The sequence below is a fragment of the Balaenoptera acutorostrata genome, chromosome 2 (genome assembly GCF_949987535.1).
Source record: "Balaenoptera acutorostrata chromosome 2, mBalAcu1.1, whole genome shotgun sequence".
Lineage (NCBI taxonomy): Eukaryota > Metazoa > Chordata > Mammalia > Artiodactyla > Balaenopteridae > Balaenoptera > Balaenoptera acutorostrata.
Window position 1 is genome coordinate 155,692,634 of NC_080065.1, and position 18,909 is coordinate 155,711,542.

An 18,909-nucleotide genomic window follows, 5' to 3' on the forward strand; every position below is an offset into this window, starting at 1 on the left:
GCAGCCACCACTTATTGAAGGCTTACTACGCGCCAACCCTTAGTATCGAGGGCTTTCCCTGCAGTACTTTCTTTATTCCTCAAACCAGTACTTTGAGGTTTCTACTGTTTGCCACATTTTATAAATAAAGAAGCTGAGACTCAGAGAGGAAAGGTAATTTGCTCAAGGTCACCCAGCTCAAATAAGCAGAATTGAGATTCAAACTCAAATCTGTCTGATCCCAGAACACTCTGCTACACAGCCTCCCTTATTGGGAGCTTTCAGAGTGAAATAAATTGAATTTGTCAGTTTTCGACTTTTAAATACCGAACTTGCCAAGCAGTCGAATTGCTACTCTTTGGACTAAGAAGAAATGACTATTTAAAAGAAGCAGCGGGCAGGAGGGCAAGATAAAAGGGTTTTATTATCTCTATTGGTAAAGGAAGAGATGTAACCCTGAAAAAAAAAATAACATGAAATGGAAACTATCATATAAATTTGCAGTGGGCTTAGGTTGATGAAATTGCAAAGGAATGAAGAGAAGATAAAGGAGTAATGAAAAAAAAGCACTGAAGATTTTCTAAACGGGAAAGAAAAGATCAGAAGTCACTGAAGGCAGTTGGAAGTTGGCTGAATTGAAGGCAGGGTACCTATCTATCTTGACATATGGAAAGAGGCTAATGAGGTTCCAAAGTAACAACCAGAGATCTGTGTTCATGTTCCAGTCAGCCTGGGTGGGGTTTGGGTGAGGACCAGGCTCTGGACCAGACTTCTGGGTTTGAATTCTTTTCCCTGACTTTCTGGCTGTGTGACCCTGGACAAATTACTTAACCTCTCTGGCTTCAGTTTCCTCATCTGAACAATGGTGATCATAACAGCGTCAATCTTGTTGTGAGAGGAAGTAAAATGTTTAGTGAGGTGCCAGGCATTTAGTAAGAACTCACAGAAAGTTAGCTATTGTGGTTATTACCATAAGCATCACGCTCATATAATGCAAGAAATACGAGATTGTAAGTCAGTAAAAAGGCTTGAAGAAACAAACGGGATGGCAGTCAGGAGAGAAGTTCACCTGCAGCCAAGAAGTAAAGGGCGATTTTCTCTTGCCCACTACTGAGCATCAGGAGGAAATGCCAGATGTGGGGAAAGGCTGGATGGTGGGGGGTGAGCTCAAACCTAGCAAGAGATTGAGGTCTGGATGGATTTAATGGAGTATGAGAAATTGTTTCTGTAAAATATATGCTCTGATGGAAGCTCTGGTGGCAAAGATTCTTCTGGTGAGCTCCACAGGGCTGGGGGGTCGGAGATTAGCCAACATACAGAAGAAGTGAGTCTGGGGCAGAGAGAGAAAGCAAGGTCTGGGTTATTCGTCTTTGGGTGCCAGTAGTCACGGAAAGCACATTGGGAGGGGAGGGAATTTTTTAATAAGCACATCTTCTTTTGTTATCTCATTCTCCCTCCCCCAACTATGAATCTATTTTCCATTCATTCGTTACATTAAGAGACAAACCACGGTTCAGTTGAATGCAGCAAAGATTAATAAGGTGCCTATGAATGAGTGAGTGGTCATCTGCTTTTTCAGCCACCATTTATTTATCACTTTCTTGATGTCAGGGTCTGGTTAGGTGCTGGAGTCACAGGATGTTCCCAAATACAAGCCTTCATTTCTAGAGCTTTACTGTGTTGTGTCATGGTTCTCAGCCATCAGAATAGCCCACATAAAATTCAGAAATCACAGATGTCCAGGATCTATCTCAGACCTACAGATTCTCCTGCAGTGGAATTAGGCGAGTGTATTTTTCCACCATGGCATGTGTCACTTTTATGTTCACGTCAACCTTGAAAGACTTGAGAGAGAACCTTCCACAGTTTATAGATAAGGAAGTTGAAGCTCAGAAAGGTTAGGATGACAAGTGAGGTCACATAGCTGGCAAGGGCAGAGCTGGAACTCAGACACAGAGCTACTGAATTTATAATCCCAAGGCCCTTCCTCTTGGCCATGACCACTCTCCCAGGTATGCATTAATGAAAATCTGTACCTTAAGTCTATGCCGGTAAAAGGATCTGAGGGTGTAGGTAAACATGCATGAAACCCTTGCCTACCCCCAAAAATGCTCAAAAAGCATCGCTAAGTCCTACCCAAGGTTCAGGGACTTGTATTTAAAGTGGACAGAACCCTATAAATGTTACAACCTGACTCATTGTGGATTTCCTCCAATGTGGATAATGCAGTGTCTACTGCACAAAGCTCTCCCATATTACAGTTACCATCACATAACCCCAGTCCCGGGCTCCAGAAACACTGCCTCCTTGTATTTGTCTCTGCAGCCTAGGGATGACAGTGGCCACCTGCTGTTGCTAATCCCTAAGTTACCTTCTTTGGTGTCTCAGCTTTTTCATCACCTGTATAGCCAATTTCCTGCATCAAATCCCCTCCTTACTCCAGGTTAGATCCTGTTACACAGATGAAGAAACCAAGGTTCAGAGAAGTTAGGTAACTCAGCCAATATAATACAGTAATTCTTGACAGAGTTACTATTCTGAACCGTAAGTTTCTGATTCCAGAGCTTAAGCTCTTAATCACTGACTTATATTTAAGGTGGTTAGTGAAGTTCCTGGTGCCCAAAGCCAGGTGGTGATGGCAATGGAGATATGATGACGACAGTGATTACAATGATGATGGTGCTGATGTGGATGCTGACGGTAGTGGTGGCGGTGATCTTGGTGATCACCATGTTTGACAACTGTTGTATGTCCTGTGGGATGGGTATGCAGATACAATGTCCCGGTTGTCACACAGATGTCTCTGATTGTGTTACAGGCCTTCACCTACCACCACATCCAAGAAATCATGGTCCAGCTTCTTCGCACGGTGAACCGGACAGTCATCACGATGGGGCGGGATCACATTCTGATTGTGAGTAGATCTTTTCCTCTTGTCAAGCATTTCAAACTGGGGTCAAGGAATGAATTTTCTGGAACACCAGGTCTCGTCAAACATTCAGCACCAATTGTTGCTTTGTTTTGGACTACATGGGTCAGATTTTTCCTGCGTGGGTTGGGAGAACATGAGAGTTAACTCAAGTTGCTGAAATAAAATTAGACTTAGAACTTGTCTACCAGGATGAGTGTACCAGGTGAGTTGCGCCTCTCTGAGCCTCAACTTCCTCATCTATGAATGGTGGAAGGTTCTCTCACCAGAGAGAAGCCTTTTGTAAGTAAGGCATGTCCAACCATGTCACTCCTTTGCTTAAACTCACTGGTGGTTTTCCATCTCTGCTTGGCTTCTCTCTCCCTCAGGTCTGAGGGCTTGTGCCCTCCTGTTAATCAGATCTTGGCTTAGGTGCCATCTAATCAGAGAGGCTTCCCTGCCCTGACTGCCCTGTCTATAATACCCCACACCCCTCCATCCTCTTTCAATTTCTACGCCCTTCTCCTTCATGCTTCTTAGTACTTATCACCATATGAGTGAGATATATATCTATATCTATCTGTATAGCTATATAATTTATATAGCTATACAGATAGATACAGATATAGATATCTATAGATTATATAGATATATAGATAGATATAGATATATATTCCTTTATTTATTTGTTTATTCGCTGGCTCTCCTTGTAAGAATATGAGCTCCAGACTGAAAGGATTTTTGTCTATTTTGTTGTTTGTATCTCTGGACCCTACAGCAGTACCTGGCATATAGTAAGTACTTGATAAATACTTGTTGAACAAATGAATGAAAGAATGAGTGACTGAATGAGTGAAGGAAAGAATGAAATGTACCAGGCGGGGACTCTAAAGTTTAATGAAGACAAGTACTACTCAGCTTTGATTGACCGACACCATGTGGGATTAGCCATACAGCTGCTAGAACTCCCAACTTCTCGAGAGAAGCTAAAACTCCCCATACTTTATGTGAAATTTCCTGATGTTTAAGTGTTGGCAGCTAACTAAAAAATATTTATAAACATTTTATGATCCTCAAACAGCTGGGTTCAGCTCTCAGAAAGCCAGTTTGGGATGTCTGCTTTAAACTGGTACAGTATGAGCCGGTTTGGGGATGTTGATGTCAATAACTATAGTCCTGCTTCATGGTTACAGAACTTAACATGCTGAGTGTTTATTCTAACAGTAGCTTGGCAAGGATTTGATCTCTAGAAGCAGCCAGGTGTAACCATCTTCTTTATACCCATTTGGTTCTGTCTACTCATGTCAGTGTATGGTTCCTTACTGTATATTATGTACATTTAAAGGAGTGGTGACATCCTCAGAGGGCACCAGCAGTGCTGGGTACTCCTGCCTGACTGATGCAGAGAGCCATGTAAATCATTCTCTGTTGTTTGTCTTACTGTCCTTCCACCTTAAAAGCATCACCATTTCTTACTCAGTTATAATCTTCCATATCTGCAGTTCCCATAATGCACCTTAAATAAACACTTTATGACCTCCCTAATCTTTATTCCTTCTCTTTGGAGCCAGACCTAAAGATGGTCATCCATCCATTTGGCTCATTCCATCTATAGCAGGCTCTTCACGCTCTGTCTCTCCTTCAGAGCAGTGATTCTTTAAAACAGTGCCTGGATCATAGAAAGCGCCTAATAACTGGTGTCTATTATTATTATCTTCCTTTCTCTCTGGTACAGTGTGTCTGTCTGTCCCTTTGCGTTATCGACATAGTCAGGTGAGCATAGTTTGGCCCTCTTTCGTGCTGAGACTTTAATCTGATGCTCTGTCCTGGTTGCTGGCCCTTCCACTGCACGCTGCTCACTGCTGGCCTGTTCATCTTTGCCAGGAAACTCCCCTGCTCTAGAATGTTCAGCGGCTCCCCACTGTCTACCAAATTAAGGCGTAAATGCACTAGTCTGGCCATTCGTAGCTTCTGTGATCTGGCCGTAACCAAAATTTATAGCCTTTTCATCTACTTTTCTCCAAATATCCAGCCAACATGGATGTCTGCACATTGCCTAAACATGCCTGGCACTTTTTCACTTTCATGCTGCTTTCTTTGTCTGGAATTCCTTTATGTGCCATCTTAATCTGTTGAAGTCCTATCTAGTCTTCAAGGTCCAGCACAAATACACTCCCTTATAAAGCTGTCCGAATCTCACCGACCTGGTTGAGATCTCCCCATCTCTTCTAAATCACACGGCTGTCTCATCTTCTTCTTTTTTTTTTTTTTTAACAGTTTCATCGAGATATAATTTAAATACTTTAAAATTTAACCATTATAAGCATTCAGTTCGTTGAGTTTTTATAATATACACAGTGTGCAACCATAGCCAGGATTCAGTTTAGAGCACTTTTTTCACCTCCAGAAGTTCTGTCTGCAGTCCCTCTCCGTCCCACTCCTACCCCTCCAGCCCCACCCCAGCTAGGTCAGCAGCGGCTAATCTACTTTCTGTTTCTATAGATTTGCCTTTTCTGGAGGTTTCATGTAAGTGAAATCAGACAATTTGAGGCCCTTTGTAGCTGGCTTTTTTCTGTGGCATAATGTTTTTGAGGTTCATCCATATTTTAGGATGTTTCAGTACTTAATTCCTTTTAATTGCTGAATAGTATTACACTGTATGAATATATCACATTTTGTTTATTCATTTTCAGTTGATAGGTACTTGAATTGTTTCTGATTTTTGGCCATTATGAATAAGGCTGCTATGAACATTCACATGCACATTTTGTGTGAACATACTCTAATTTAACTTGGGTAGAAACGTAAGAGTGGAATTGCTTGGGCCTATGGGAAGTGTATGTCTAACTTTAGAGGAAGCTGCCAAACTGTTTTCCACTGTGTTTGTACCATTTTACTTTCCCACCAACAGTGTATGAGTGTTCTGTGTTTATCTACATCCTCACCAACACTTGGTATTGTCAGTCTTTTGGATTATAACAATTCTAGTGGATTCATAACAATTCTAGTGGCATCTCGTTGTGGTTTTAATTTGCATTTCCCTGATGACTAATGATGTTGAGCATCTTTCCATGTGCTCTGCCTCTTTTTTAAGTCATTTTTATCTGTGAACTTGACATATATAGCTTCTCTCTTGTACCATAAGGCTTAGGCCTATCTGTAAAATGGGGGTAATAACAGACCTTCCTCATAGAGTTGCTGTGAGAATTAAATGTAATACTACATGAGAAGCATTTGCATATGTGTTTCTTCTACGTAATATTCATGTGTTTATTCATTCAGTATTTTCTGAGAAACGTTTATATACTCAGCGCAAAGGCTCAGAATTGAGTTAGACGTGGGTCTGTGCCCACAAGAAAACCATGACCTCCAACGGGATGCCTCTGAAGTACCTCAAACTCACTGTATCCCAAACCCAACGCATCACCAGCCCCCTGGAGCCTACTCCACACTCCCTGCGTTCACGATCTCAGCTTACGGTACTGACATCCTAGAACTGAGGAGCTGCCCTTGACCCCTTCCTCTCACTCGCCCACTGCCACTTCCAACCACCTGCTAAGTCTTGCTGTTTTCAGCACATCTGACCTCAGTGCCTCCGCACCTGGCTCCCCAGTTTGCTCTCAGAGTCCCTGTACACGACCAGTCATCAGGCTCGCCACACTTAGTCCCTTGCAAGGTGATTTTCTGAGTTTTGTGCTCATGCCCCCTACATTCTGTGGACCCCCTTGAGGGCCGGGATCACATTTACTCATTCTTTTATCCTTATCACCCAGAGGGTGCCTGGCTTCCTGTGGATACTCAATAAATGCTTGTTGAGCGAATGAATGAGTGAAATACTCCCTGAAAATGTGGTGCTGTACCATACCTTCATATTTTTGTACATGCTTTTTCCCTCAGTTTAGATTGCTTTTCCTTCTTCAAGGAACACTTTTTCTAAATACCGGGAACCCACATCTCAGGGAGTGTGGGAGAAGTGTAAGGAATTGCCTGCTCAGACTTTCCCTGCCCCCTGGGCTGATTCCAGGAGCCTTGCAGATGTTCTCAGTTGCAAACTGTGTCCTTAGTCTCAATGACTCTTGGGTTTGCTGCTGTAATTACAATGATAAGAGTGCTGAGTGGGGAGTACTAGAGGTATGTAGCAAGCACGCCTCACTAGGAGCAGGGATGTTCCTGAACTGGAAGGAAGAAATAAACAGGTCTTTCCTAAGATTTGGCTTCATTTTCATAAAATGGGCCTTTCCAGCAATTCTTAGACTAGAACTAGCTCATCTAAATTAAAGAAAATGATGTTGGAAAGTAATTACTCAGAGGTCAGGGGTCCCTGTCTTAGTGCTGAAGGCCCCAATTTCATTTCAAATTGAAATCTGGCAAGTAGGAGAGATCCCCATTCCAACCATCACTTTTAATTTTCCAGATATGATTTTTATTGGTTAGTTTCATTACTCTGGAATATTAAACAGTCAATATTTACGGCAAACACCAGACATGTCTAGTTCTTCTGAAATCCAAAGAAGGCCCGATTGGGTATGTAGTGCTGGTTGTTCTTGTGTCATTATGTGGGATTAAATAGTGACTTTTTTTCTTATTTGTAGGAGTAGAAATGTTGTGATAAAATATATTAAAATTACAGGTACCATAGGGCTAGGATGGATTGATTCTTGTGCATAGCACATTGTAATTATCATTTGCTGGAAATAGCCATTCCTGATTTTTTCTGTAGATCGTCTGCCTGAACAATGAAGTGTTGGTGGTGACAAATGAGCAGAAGGAAAGTTTACAAAAACAAAAAGCAAAAAACTTTTTACATGACTGCTGCCCTCTCTTCCTTTCTTTGCCAGAGTCTAATCTATCAGATAAATACTTGTTTACTTAAATGACCAAGGATTTTTGACTCTGATGATGAGAAAGGCAGCATGGTTTGGTAAAGGACATTTTGGATAAGGGAGAGCTGGCGAAAGTTTCCACACTCTAGACCTTGGTTTCTTCTGTGTAATGAACTGTATCATTTTTGAGATCTTTGTCATGTATGTAAGTTTTCTAATTTGGCCAATGCCCATTCTCTTTCCCTGCCTCCCAAGGTCCTGAGTCAGGGACAGAAAATAGATTTCACTTTATGTGCCAACTCTGGCGGGTTCTCAATGGCTGCCTGTTGCACTGTGTTGAGAAAGATTCCGGGGCTACATCTTGGCTCGGTGGAAAGAAGTGCTGAATTGATTAGTGATGTCTGTCATAAGCATAAGATTGGAAAACAGTGATGTATGCAAGATTCTTGCAAATATTATGTATTGACTGAAGTTATTGGTGTTTTTTTGGCCCAATCCAAACACTCTTGTAAAACCAATATTCCCTTTCACATATTTTTGGTTCCTTTAAGAAGGTAGTGGTGTCCGAGCAGACACGTAATGGAAAAAGCCAGTAATCTGAGAGCTTGCATTTTTACCAGGGAATGGTTTCTGTGTGCTACAGTCATACTTTATCAAATGTAAGATGCACCATGATTTTATGTTCACATTACAAAGAGAATATGCTAGCAATTAAACTGCAACACAGTGGTTTATTGCACTGGTTGTACTCTTCAGAGATTGTCAAAAAATAAAAAAGTAAGTTTGACTGAAAATCCCTGTTGTATGATAGAGCTCATCTTTGAGTCCTCACAGGTAAGTGTCATCCTCTCCCGTTGTTCAGGAGAATAGACTGACTGAGCTTCAGAGGATGGAAGCGTCCTGGCCGAAGTCACACGGCTAGTAGCAAGATGGACTGTGAACCCAGGGACGTCTGATATCAGACCATGTATACTTTGTGCTGTCCCATAGGTCTCAGAGTGTGGGGGGAAACGTCCAAGCTTGCTTGCACAGGTGAGGGGTGTTGTCAGGGAACCCCTCCCTGGCCGATGAATCCTGCTGCTGTCTGCTCTAGAGAAGGCCATCCCCTGCCTCTGGCCTCCCTGGCGCTGGGGATGGACAGTCCCACAGGGAGAATCAGGGAACCTAAGCACTGCCAGAAGTTCTTGGAAGGGAAACAAACTGGTAATTTTGCTGAAATTGGGATCTAACTTTTATTTCACATAGTTAAAATAAGCCTCTGGGTGATATGTTTTGGGCCTAATTACCCCAGTTTTCACAGAGGAGTCTATTGAGTGATTAAATAAAAGTAAATGCAGTTGGCACGAGGCCAGCTCCAGAATTTCAGAGCCATTTATTCGAAAAGGAAAAAAACACGTGGGAATCACCCCACCCTCCATTGCTTCACCTCATAATAGCACTGAAGACTCCAGAAAATGCCTGAGTCATCAGAGAGCCAGGGTTTCAAAGCTCTGACTTCACTTTCCGAATGACAAATAGCCCACCTGCATGACCACTCTCTGTCACTGTGAGCCCAAAGACTCAGGAGGCCTCTGCAGGGGCCCCAGCGAGACAGTGACAACCCCGCCCACACCCAGCCCCATCCCAGGGAGAGCACGTGTGAGGACAGTCTCGGACACGAGGAGGTGGGGTTCCCAGCCAGAAGTGGTCGGTTGACGTCTGACCTTCACACGTGACTGAACACCTTGTTCAGAAAACAGTGTTTACACTAAAGCTATCACTTACTGAGCAAATATCCTGCTTTCAGGCAGAAGGCCAAGTACGATATGTGTTTGACATCACTTAACCTGCATCAGGTACTCATACTTTACATATGAGATAACAAGCACAGGAAGGTTATGTAACTTGCCTATAATCACACAGCTTGTTCGTGGAAGAGCTGGAATTTGAACCCAAGCAGTGCCATTGCTAGAGTCCCTGTTTTTAAATAGCATATTATGCACTCCTGCACTATTAATACCTTAAATTACTATTTAGGCATCAAGTATTTTAAAGATAATAATGAGCACCTTAAACCCAGCTATTGCCCTGCCTAGACTGTGGAATCTAACGGGATGACCTGTATAGTAACTTTCAGAAACCTATAAGATGGCGTAGAATTTTGGTGGTTTTATGATGACAGTGATATCTTTAGGATCAAGCTCCTCATTTCTGGTAATTGAACCATAACAACCCATGAAATCTGAAGAACTTTCTGTCTACTTGAATGCTGGTGCTTATGAGATAGCAGGTTTTACAGAAGACGACACAGCTAGAATGGAGACATGGAGATTCTAAAGGGTTCTGGAAGGAGAGGTAGTCTCCTCCTTCCACATCCAGCTCATCTCCGGGTTCTGTTTGTTCTAGATCTAAAGGCCTCCATCCAAGCGCTTCTCATTACCATCGATGCCACTAGCCTGTGTCTGGCCATGACCATCTCTCACTGGTGCCCTGCTACGTCTTCTGATAAGACACACTGCCTCCGCTCTCATCCCTTTCTAATTCTTCACACTGTGGCCAACACGATCTTTTAAAGTAGCACTTTCTTGGAGATAAAGCATCAGTGGCCCTGCAGTGGCCAAGGATGAAGGCCCAGATGCTCACCATGGCTTTCAGAGCACCCGGTCTAGGCCTGCATCTTCTCCCAGTGCCCCTTACCTCCCACGCTTGTGCCAACTCAAGGGAACTGCTCTGTTGGTCCCAGAATGCCCTTTTTCCCCTCTGCGTCCTCCTGCACACCATTCCCTCTGTCTAGGACATACCCCTCCTAACTTTCTTTCCAAGACCTTCCACCTTGCAAACTCCTCTTCCTCCTTCATGTCTTGACCCACATTCCACTCAACCAAGTTGGGACCCCTCTGCTCTCTTCAACCTTGTGTACTCATCATACTGTCATGAGAACATCCTTCCTAGCAACTGCAGAACAATGCCTGTCTTCATCACTCCTGCGTTTCTAAGGACACAGTGGTTCCCTGGCATGCAGGATGATCTCAGTGAACACCTGCTGAAGGAATGAAAGATTTCTGCTGTCTATTTTATTTACATACAACCCATCATTCTTTTCCTTAACATGTTAATAAGTGTTACTTGCATTACCCTTATACAGGTGTTACTGTTATTCCCTTGTGATATGATTAAGCTAGGAGAATAAGGGAGGAAAAGAATTGTTATTGAATACCCAGACCAAATGGAAAGGAATGGGGGGAGAATGTATTCATACTCTTCAGAGGATGCATATGTCAATAATAATGTCAGCTAACATTTCCAGAGTGTTTGTTGTGTGGCAGAGATGGTACTTTGGGGATATGGTCACATTTAATCTGTGAGGTTGACAAATATTATGATCCCCTCTCAGAGAGGAAGCAGTAGTCAGAAGGCTTAAGCTCCGTGTCCAGCATCACACACCTGGGAAGGAGGAAGCTAGCGTCCATACCCAAATCTACAGAGTTTGAAGCTGACATCTTAAGCATTTCACTATACGTATCTGGGAAATTGTTTTCCTGAGATGAAATTAATTAGAGAAAATTCCTGAGAGAGAGAGAGAGAGAAGAGTAAATATGTGTGTATGTTTGTGTAGTAGAGGGGGGTCAGGTTAGGAGAGAAAATAAACATTATACAAGAGACCTGAAATTCCAGTTGGTAAACGAAAGATGGCATAATGAGCTTGGGGTAGCTTCATTGCTGCTTGATATGGTCATGTGGATGGTGCTTATAGCCAGTGAGTGGGGAAGCTTTGCTTTAATAAGGGTTTCGGTAATTGTATATCAAGGAATTCTTGGCCTGAAATATATATGCAAAAAGTGGATTAGTATCTCAACTTCGAAGGAACCCACAGCATATATGGGCAGAAGTCAGTGATCAAGGTAGATTTTGCAGAAGTGGGTCTAGTTCTTGAATGACATGAACAGTTTGACTAGGTAGAGAGGAAGGGTTCAGGGGTTGTAAGAGGGAGCAGCATTTCTTGCCTTATGTCCATCTCCTGGTCTGTGAAACCTCTCATTCCTGAAGATCATCTTTCTTCAGTGACCTCACTGTCCTTTGTCCATTTTTCCATTACGGCATTACCCTGTCATCGTGGAATTTTCTCTTTACCTACCTAGGTTTCACAGTGGACTAAGATCCTTGAGGAAAGGGACCTGGGAGGTTCCTGTCCATTGGCCCAGGGCATGGCATGCAGCAGGCGCTCATCCAAGCTATGGGAGTGAGTGGAAAGAACAGAACTAATTGAAAGCACAAATCACTGTTTAGCTTTAAAAGAATTCTGATTTTAAAAAATAAGATGAGAGAAGATTTATTTCATGCTAGGCTTTCCCTTAAGGATCTTTTTTTTTTTTTTTTTAATATAAAATTCCCAAATACTTTACTAGCCCTGTGTGGTAGCATTCTTTTAGACAAATCAAAGTTTGAGAGCTGGAGCATAAAAAAGCCAGCTTCATCTCCAGACCTTCCTTTTGTTCCGTGATGAGTCACAGAGATGGGAATTATGAAGTTCCTAAATTTTTTAAAATAGCCACTGCACTCTCCCTAGTCCACCGAATCGAGCAGACCTCTGCTACAAGGAAAGAGAGCGCTCCTAGATAATAAACATGCTGCTGCTGTGACAGTTTCACACGTGGCTCAGTAACATGTGCCTTGTGGTTCTTCAGGGGAGGTGAGCTCAGACTCTAGAGAAGCCGGGGCCTCCACTGGCCACCCAGGGGCTGCTGTTGTTAGCACCCAGAGAGGGAGAGGCAGAGACGGAGTTTGGGTATCGTACGGTTAGTACTAGGAGGTGCGTGACCAGTGCGTCCTATCCTAATGAAATTGCCTCCAAATATCTCAGTGCCTTTTGGCTTCTGTTAGTGGAGCTGGACAGAGCTGACTTTGAACAAGTACCTTTAAGTATGTCTTAAAGGTTAGACTCCACTGTATCTTCTGTCCTGTTTCCTGGTGCTAGAAGAGATGCCAGTCTTTTCTTGTCCTTGGTGAACTTCGGAAACTTTATTTATTTATTTATTTTTAACATCTTTATTGGAGTATAACTGCTTTACAATGGTGTGTTAGTTTCTGCTGTATAACAAAGTGAACCAGCTATACGTATACATATATCCCCATATCTCCTCCCTCTGGCGTCTGTCTCCCATTTAGGCATTGATGAGCACCCTCACTCCCAGCATTTCTTTCTAAGGGCTGTGGGGGCTGGGGCACAAGGTATGGAGTTTGAAAGGATTTTACTGGCTGGGAACTGGTCCTCTTTTTCTCAAGGGGTGAGGTGAGCTTATTCCATAACTAGGAAGACTCTTTACTTCACAGTTCTGCTCCTCAGTTTCCATGTCTGTAAAATGGGGCTAGTAATGGTTATTACTTGTCAGTTCCACGGTGAGGACTGGGTAAAAACCTATGTGTAAGGCTCGCAGCACGGAGTTTAACACATAGCAGACCCTTGGTAAATAAGAGCCATTATTTTCCCCCTTCAGTGCTACAGTCTTCTCCCTACTTTGACACAAGTGTTATGAGTCAGATTACAAGTTATTTTACGGCGTGACTTGGGATAGCACCTGGGTTTGTGGATTATTATTAAGCTGTTGCTACAGCTGGGCTGTAAATAAAGCCCCACCCCCACCCCCCCCCCCGAGATGAAACCAACCACCAGATGTCTGCCACAAAGGCTTGAATCCCAGACAGGAAGGAGAAATCCCATCCAGAGGCTCCTTCCCTGGGAATGCAGAGGGAATGGAGCTGCCCACAGAGAAAAAACCCTGTTGGGACAACGGCGAATGAAACAGGCTTCCCTGCAGGTCTCCGTCCCTGTCGTCCGTGCCAGGGCACTGGCCTTCTCAGTGACTCAAGGGAATCAATTCTGTCAAATGATCCTTCAAAATCAGAACCCACTTTTGTAGATTCATGCTACATTCATAAGTGATGCATTTGTGTCGTCATTAAATATTTATGAGAATTTTTTAATAACATGAGGATATTCTAGGACTTAAATATGGAGAAGGATTATAGAAATATAACAACAACAATAAGAAAGCAATCATGGAGCCCTGAAGGTCAAAGAGGGGAAGAAATGTGGCCCCTCACCAGAGGCTCTGGATCTCTCAGAGGTCAGACCCAGAGACCTTGTATGGAAGCTAAAGTAATGTTGGTATCGTCTGCTTAAAGGACACATGATTTGTACATTTCTGTAGTTTTACTCTTTCTAAAATGATTCAGCTTTCCTTTTATAATCAGGAAAAAAAAAACCCTCAAACACTATTTCTTTAAAAATAGGAATTAATGAGATAGTCAAACTTACTGAAGCATTTTCATGTATATAATTCCACTTTTCTTCTACCTAGCCTGTGAAGCCAGAAGGGCAGATGGTTTCATTCTGAAGACAGAGGTGGGGGGTGGAGGTGAAGGTACTTGTTCAAAACTGTGCAGAAAATCGGGGGCTGAAGTCAGGACTCCTGGTCTTGTTCTGGTCTGTCTCTCCGCCCTGGATTGTTTTTCCTCTTAATGTGTCCATCTCCATATTTTCTCCCAATTCGTTCAACAAGCACGTGAAGCATTTACGATGTGCCTGAGCACATCTCAGGCAATGTGATAAACATTTCAAGGGTCCCAGGGATGCAGATTACAATTCCTATCCCCCAGGACTTTGCTTCCTGGTGGAGATGAGTGTGAGGGGTTGACAAAAGAAATGCCAGGATAATATAAGCAGCAGTCTGGTCAAAGCACCATGAGTACTTGGAGGACGATGGAGTGACTAATCCCATGGCAGGAGCAGGGAATGATCAGAAAAAGTTGCAGAGAGGAGTTGACATTTAAATTGCAACTTGATGTCTGGCATAGGAGTGAAGAGCCCAAGCTCTCATGTTTGGCAGACCTTGCAAGAACTCCAGCCTTCACCATCTCATACTTGTGGACTTGGACAAATTACTTATCTCCCTCCAAGCCTCGATTATTCTTCTGGGAAATAGGGGTCATCATTAGCTACCTTGTGGTAATTTTTTGCGGAAAATATAAGATAATGGAAGCAAAACATTTGATAATAGCCCATTGTAACTTCAAGAAACCAGAGCCTTTATTATCATGATTAGTAGTAATATGGCTACTATTCATTTATTCCCCCAAACGAAAATTATTTCCCATGGTAAATAGGTAATGGAACAGTGTCCCAGGTAGAAGGCACAGCATGTGCTAAGCCACTGATATGTAATGTACTCTGACGTTTTAGGAGGTGGCAAGGAGATGGTACAGGGGAAAGTGGAGTGGTAGGAAGTTAGGCTGCACGTACTAGGTTGAAATTGGATTGCAAGGAACCTTGTTGCTATGGGAGGAATTTTATGCCCTGGATGGTGGTGGGCACAGTTAGAAAAGCTTGGAATGGCATGGCCAGATATACATCTTAGAGCGATCCCCATGTAGCTGCGAGGAAGCTGGATCCAAGGGAGCTGGAAAACTGTAAGGAAAGTAGACTCTGAAGGCCAGTGCAGTGGTCCACACGGAACAGACAAGGGCTCATAATGTTGAAGTCTTTAGCTTAATTAAACAAAGACTTCCTGGACTTAAGACTTTACAAGGGGAGGAAAGAAGTTCCTACTCTCATGACATGTTACATAGAGTTGGGAAACAGGGAGAAAACTAGAAACAGCTATAATTCAAGACAGATAATCATCATAAGAGAATAACAAGGACAGCATTAAGAGGGTCAGAAGGAGGGGGGGGCATGCTATCGGGGGTGAATCAGCGAAGGACATGTGCTTGTTGTCAGAATCCCTCTCCCCCACCCCTCACTGGACTGTACTAAGCTCTCTGAGGCAAGGGTGCATCTGTAGTTTTCTTGCCTGGTACAGAGAAGGGAATCTATAACTGTTTATTGGAAGAAAAGTGGTTATGGGCTGAGGTTCATGTGAAAAGTTTCCTTGGAGCTGGTTGTTGTGTAGTAGTGGAGAAGAGTGAGGGATCAATTCCAGGAATTACGATCAGGTCCGGGGTCTGAGTTTGCAAATGCTGATGCTCTGCATGGCTTTGATTTTGCTCTCTTTGATCCCTAATTACAGAAAGCATATTGTTTTTACCTTGAAACACACAAGCAAAAAAAAAAACAATGACAAAAACACATGACTTCTCTCGTCCATCACGCATATGGGAGCTCTGCATGTGGGATTGGGTTCAGTGGGGCTTGGTGTGCTCGGGGGAAGAGCTACGTGAACCACTCTTGATTTCAGCAGTTAAAATGACTCAGCCCGTTTGGCTCAGGAGGAAGAAGACTTTTCTATCAGCGTAACTAGGGTATCACAACATTGCGTGTGCTACCTGGGGAATCAATCCCAAGCACGGATGAGAGGTCACTGTGTTTGGCTGAAGATTTAAGAAATATATATTGAGGTTTTGCCAGGTGAAAAAATTATGGGTTTCATTAGAGTGAAATTTAATATACCATAGTTAGTTATGGATTCTGAGAATTCGTGAAAGCCATTCATGATAATAAAACTTTTATTTGGGGCTTCCCTGATGGCGCAGTGGTTAGGAATTCGCCTGCCAATGCAGGGGACACGGGTTCGAGCCCTGGTCTGGGAAAATCCCACATGCTGCGGAGCAAGTTAAGTCCGTGCGCCGCAACTACTGAGCCTGCGCTCTAGAGCCTGCGAGCCACAACTACTGAGCCCGTGTGCCTAGAGCCCATGCTCTGCAGCAAGAGAAGCCACCGCAATAAGAAGCCCACTTGCTGCAGCTAGAGAAAGCCCACGCGCAGCAGCAAAGACCCAGTGCAGCCAAAAAATTAAAATAAATAAATAAATTAATAAATAAAGCTTTTATTTGCTTTGATGCTTTGGTGTGATGCTTATTGTCTTTTCATTTTTTTTTAAATTTATTTATTTATGGCTGTGTTGGGTCTTCATTTCTGTGCAAGGGCTTTCTCTAGTTGTGGCAAGTGGGGGCCACTCTTCATCGCGGTGCGCAGGCCTTTCACTGTCGTGGCCTCTCTTGTTGTGGAGCACAGGCTCCAGATGCGCAGGCTCAGTAGTTGTGGCTCACGGGCCTAGTTGCTCCGCGGCATGTGGGATCTTCCCAGACCAGGGCTCAAACCCGTGTCTCCTGCATTGGCAGGCAGATTCTCAACCACTGCACCATCAGGGAAGCCCCGTCTTTTCATTTTAGTTGTGGTTTAAGCTAAGACAAAATGCTCTGCCCCAAATGCTTCTTTAGTTAGACCCTGTCTCCTTTAAATTGCATCTTGTCTGAAATGGACTAGGTCACATGTAATAAATTCTGGCATTTTAATGGAAACATTACAGCAAAAATAGTTAACAATCTGCTTTAATTTCAAAACTAATTTTCTCTTTCATACGGTAAGGCAGTATCTTGGTAAAATGTGCAAAATGCATCGGGATTTAATTAAGTTCCGAAACAAGGTTAAACAATTTGTTCCGAAACAAGGTTAAGCTGGGCTGTCAATATTCAAGGTAAATGGTGGGGGAGGATGGTAGTGGCTTGATGTTCCTGAGTCCTGAATGCCGTGTGGACCGCAGTGGAATTAGGAGAACTGGCCACGTTAGCTGCGGAAGGCCCCAATCTGTGGAAGGCTGGATGCTCCTGGGAGCATAGACAGAGCCTGTACATAGACAAGGGAAAAACTGGGAATCATTTCTTCCTGTCTCTCCACTGAATCCAGTTCATGCTTTAATTTACCCCTGCAAAAAATATCTGAATCTCATTGTGCTAAGTGCTGGAGATGCAAAGGTGAGCAAAAATAAGCAGAATTCTTACCTTAGGAAGATAATAGTCTAATGAGAGAGAAATACGTTCATCAAAGAATTACATAAATATGTGTACAAGGGCAGCTGTGCCCACGACTTTGATGGAGGGCTCCCTGGTGCCAGGTGAGTGTATAAGAGGCATATTTGGGATGATCTGGGGCAGCGGTGGTTGTAGTCTTGGAAAGCCTTACTTGGGAAACCCCAGCAGAGCTGGAAACTGGGCAGGGAGGGTGGTGTGGTGAGGACTGTTCCAGGCAGAAGGAAAAGTGTGTACAGACCCTTAAGGGAGTGTTCGCATGGTGGTTCTGAGGAACCCAAGGTGACTCCCTGTGACTGTAGAGCAGACAGTGAAAGGGCCTGTGCTGGGAACTTCCACAGGAGAGCCAGGTGGGACCTCCTGAGCCACAGTGACAGACCTAGTCTGACTTCCTAAGTTTATCAGGAAGCCAGATTGTGACAGCCAGAGTGTGACATGGGTCAGATCTAAATTCAGCAATGACTGGTTTTGCTGCTACGTGGTGAAAGAGAAGGGCGTGCACATGGGGGGACCAGGTGGGATGCTTCGGCGGAGGCTGGCTGCGAGAAGAAGGGGGTTTGCAACGGGAGGCCGGTAGTGGAGAGGCACACTTACCTGGGAAGCCGGCTTAGCCTGGCGGTGAGAAAACCAGACTCTAGGTTGTTCTTTCTGGGCTGAGGATCCTGGAGGATGCAGGAAGAAATCATATATTTGGGAAACCTCAGGACTAGGGGTGATAGACATGAGCAACAGGAATTCAGGCTGTAAACTGGTGGAAAGAAAATGGGGATGAAGTTGGGATGAAAGTACCCCAAAGGGGTTATGAACCTTAAGCCAGACAAACATGGTTTTCGCCAAATGCAAAGAGTGTTGGGTGTGGATTTGTCTTTTAGCTCTTTTTATTGCAGGCTATGCTTGATGGGCATAATGATCATAAAGCATCTGTGTTTCTTGGAACTTAAAAAGAGAAATACGTTTTTAGCATCCAGCAAGTTGCCTTGAGCTGCTTAACATGAGAGCCTTGTCAAGTGAAGGCTATATTGAGGCCTCTGATGGGCTAAGAAAGAAACTGTACCTGGAGGTCAGAATGCATCTCAAGTCTAGTGCCAGTGGTTCCTGGAACTACCCTGGGTGCTGGTGGCTGGTAGACCTTCACACGTTGCACCCACCCACCACATTGCTCCCAGCATTGGCTTCCCTCATGATTTCCACGAGCCCTTGGACGCATCATCTATCTAGCCTTTCTTAGTTGCCTCATGCTTCAAATGGCAGGGGCCCAGCCCTTGCAGTGTCTTTTACGTCTAGGGTATTTGATTCCACGCAGCAAGAATCCTTCATTCCCCAGAGTGCTGTTCTGTGCTAGATATGCCTGCGTATTCCTCTGGCTCGCTGAGGCCTTTGTTACTTAACGATCACTGTCATGGTTTCTAGTCTTAA

General features: G+C 43.7%; 1 protein-coding gene across 1 annotated transcript in view; it reads left to right on the forward strand.

Moving 5' to 3' along the window:
- The window catches only part of DOCK2 (dedicator of cytokinesis 2), a 418,871-nt gene that overhangs the window by 178,204 nt on the left and 221,758 nt on the right, over nucleotides 1-18,909 (forward strand). Inside the window, exon 28 of the mRNA XM_028163781.2 lies at nucleotides 2,798-2,893. Coding sequence (XP_028019582.2) covers nucleotides 2,798-2,893 — 96 coding nt within the window. The remainder of the gene's footprint in view (nucleotides 1-2,797; nucleotides 2,894-18,909) is intronic.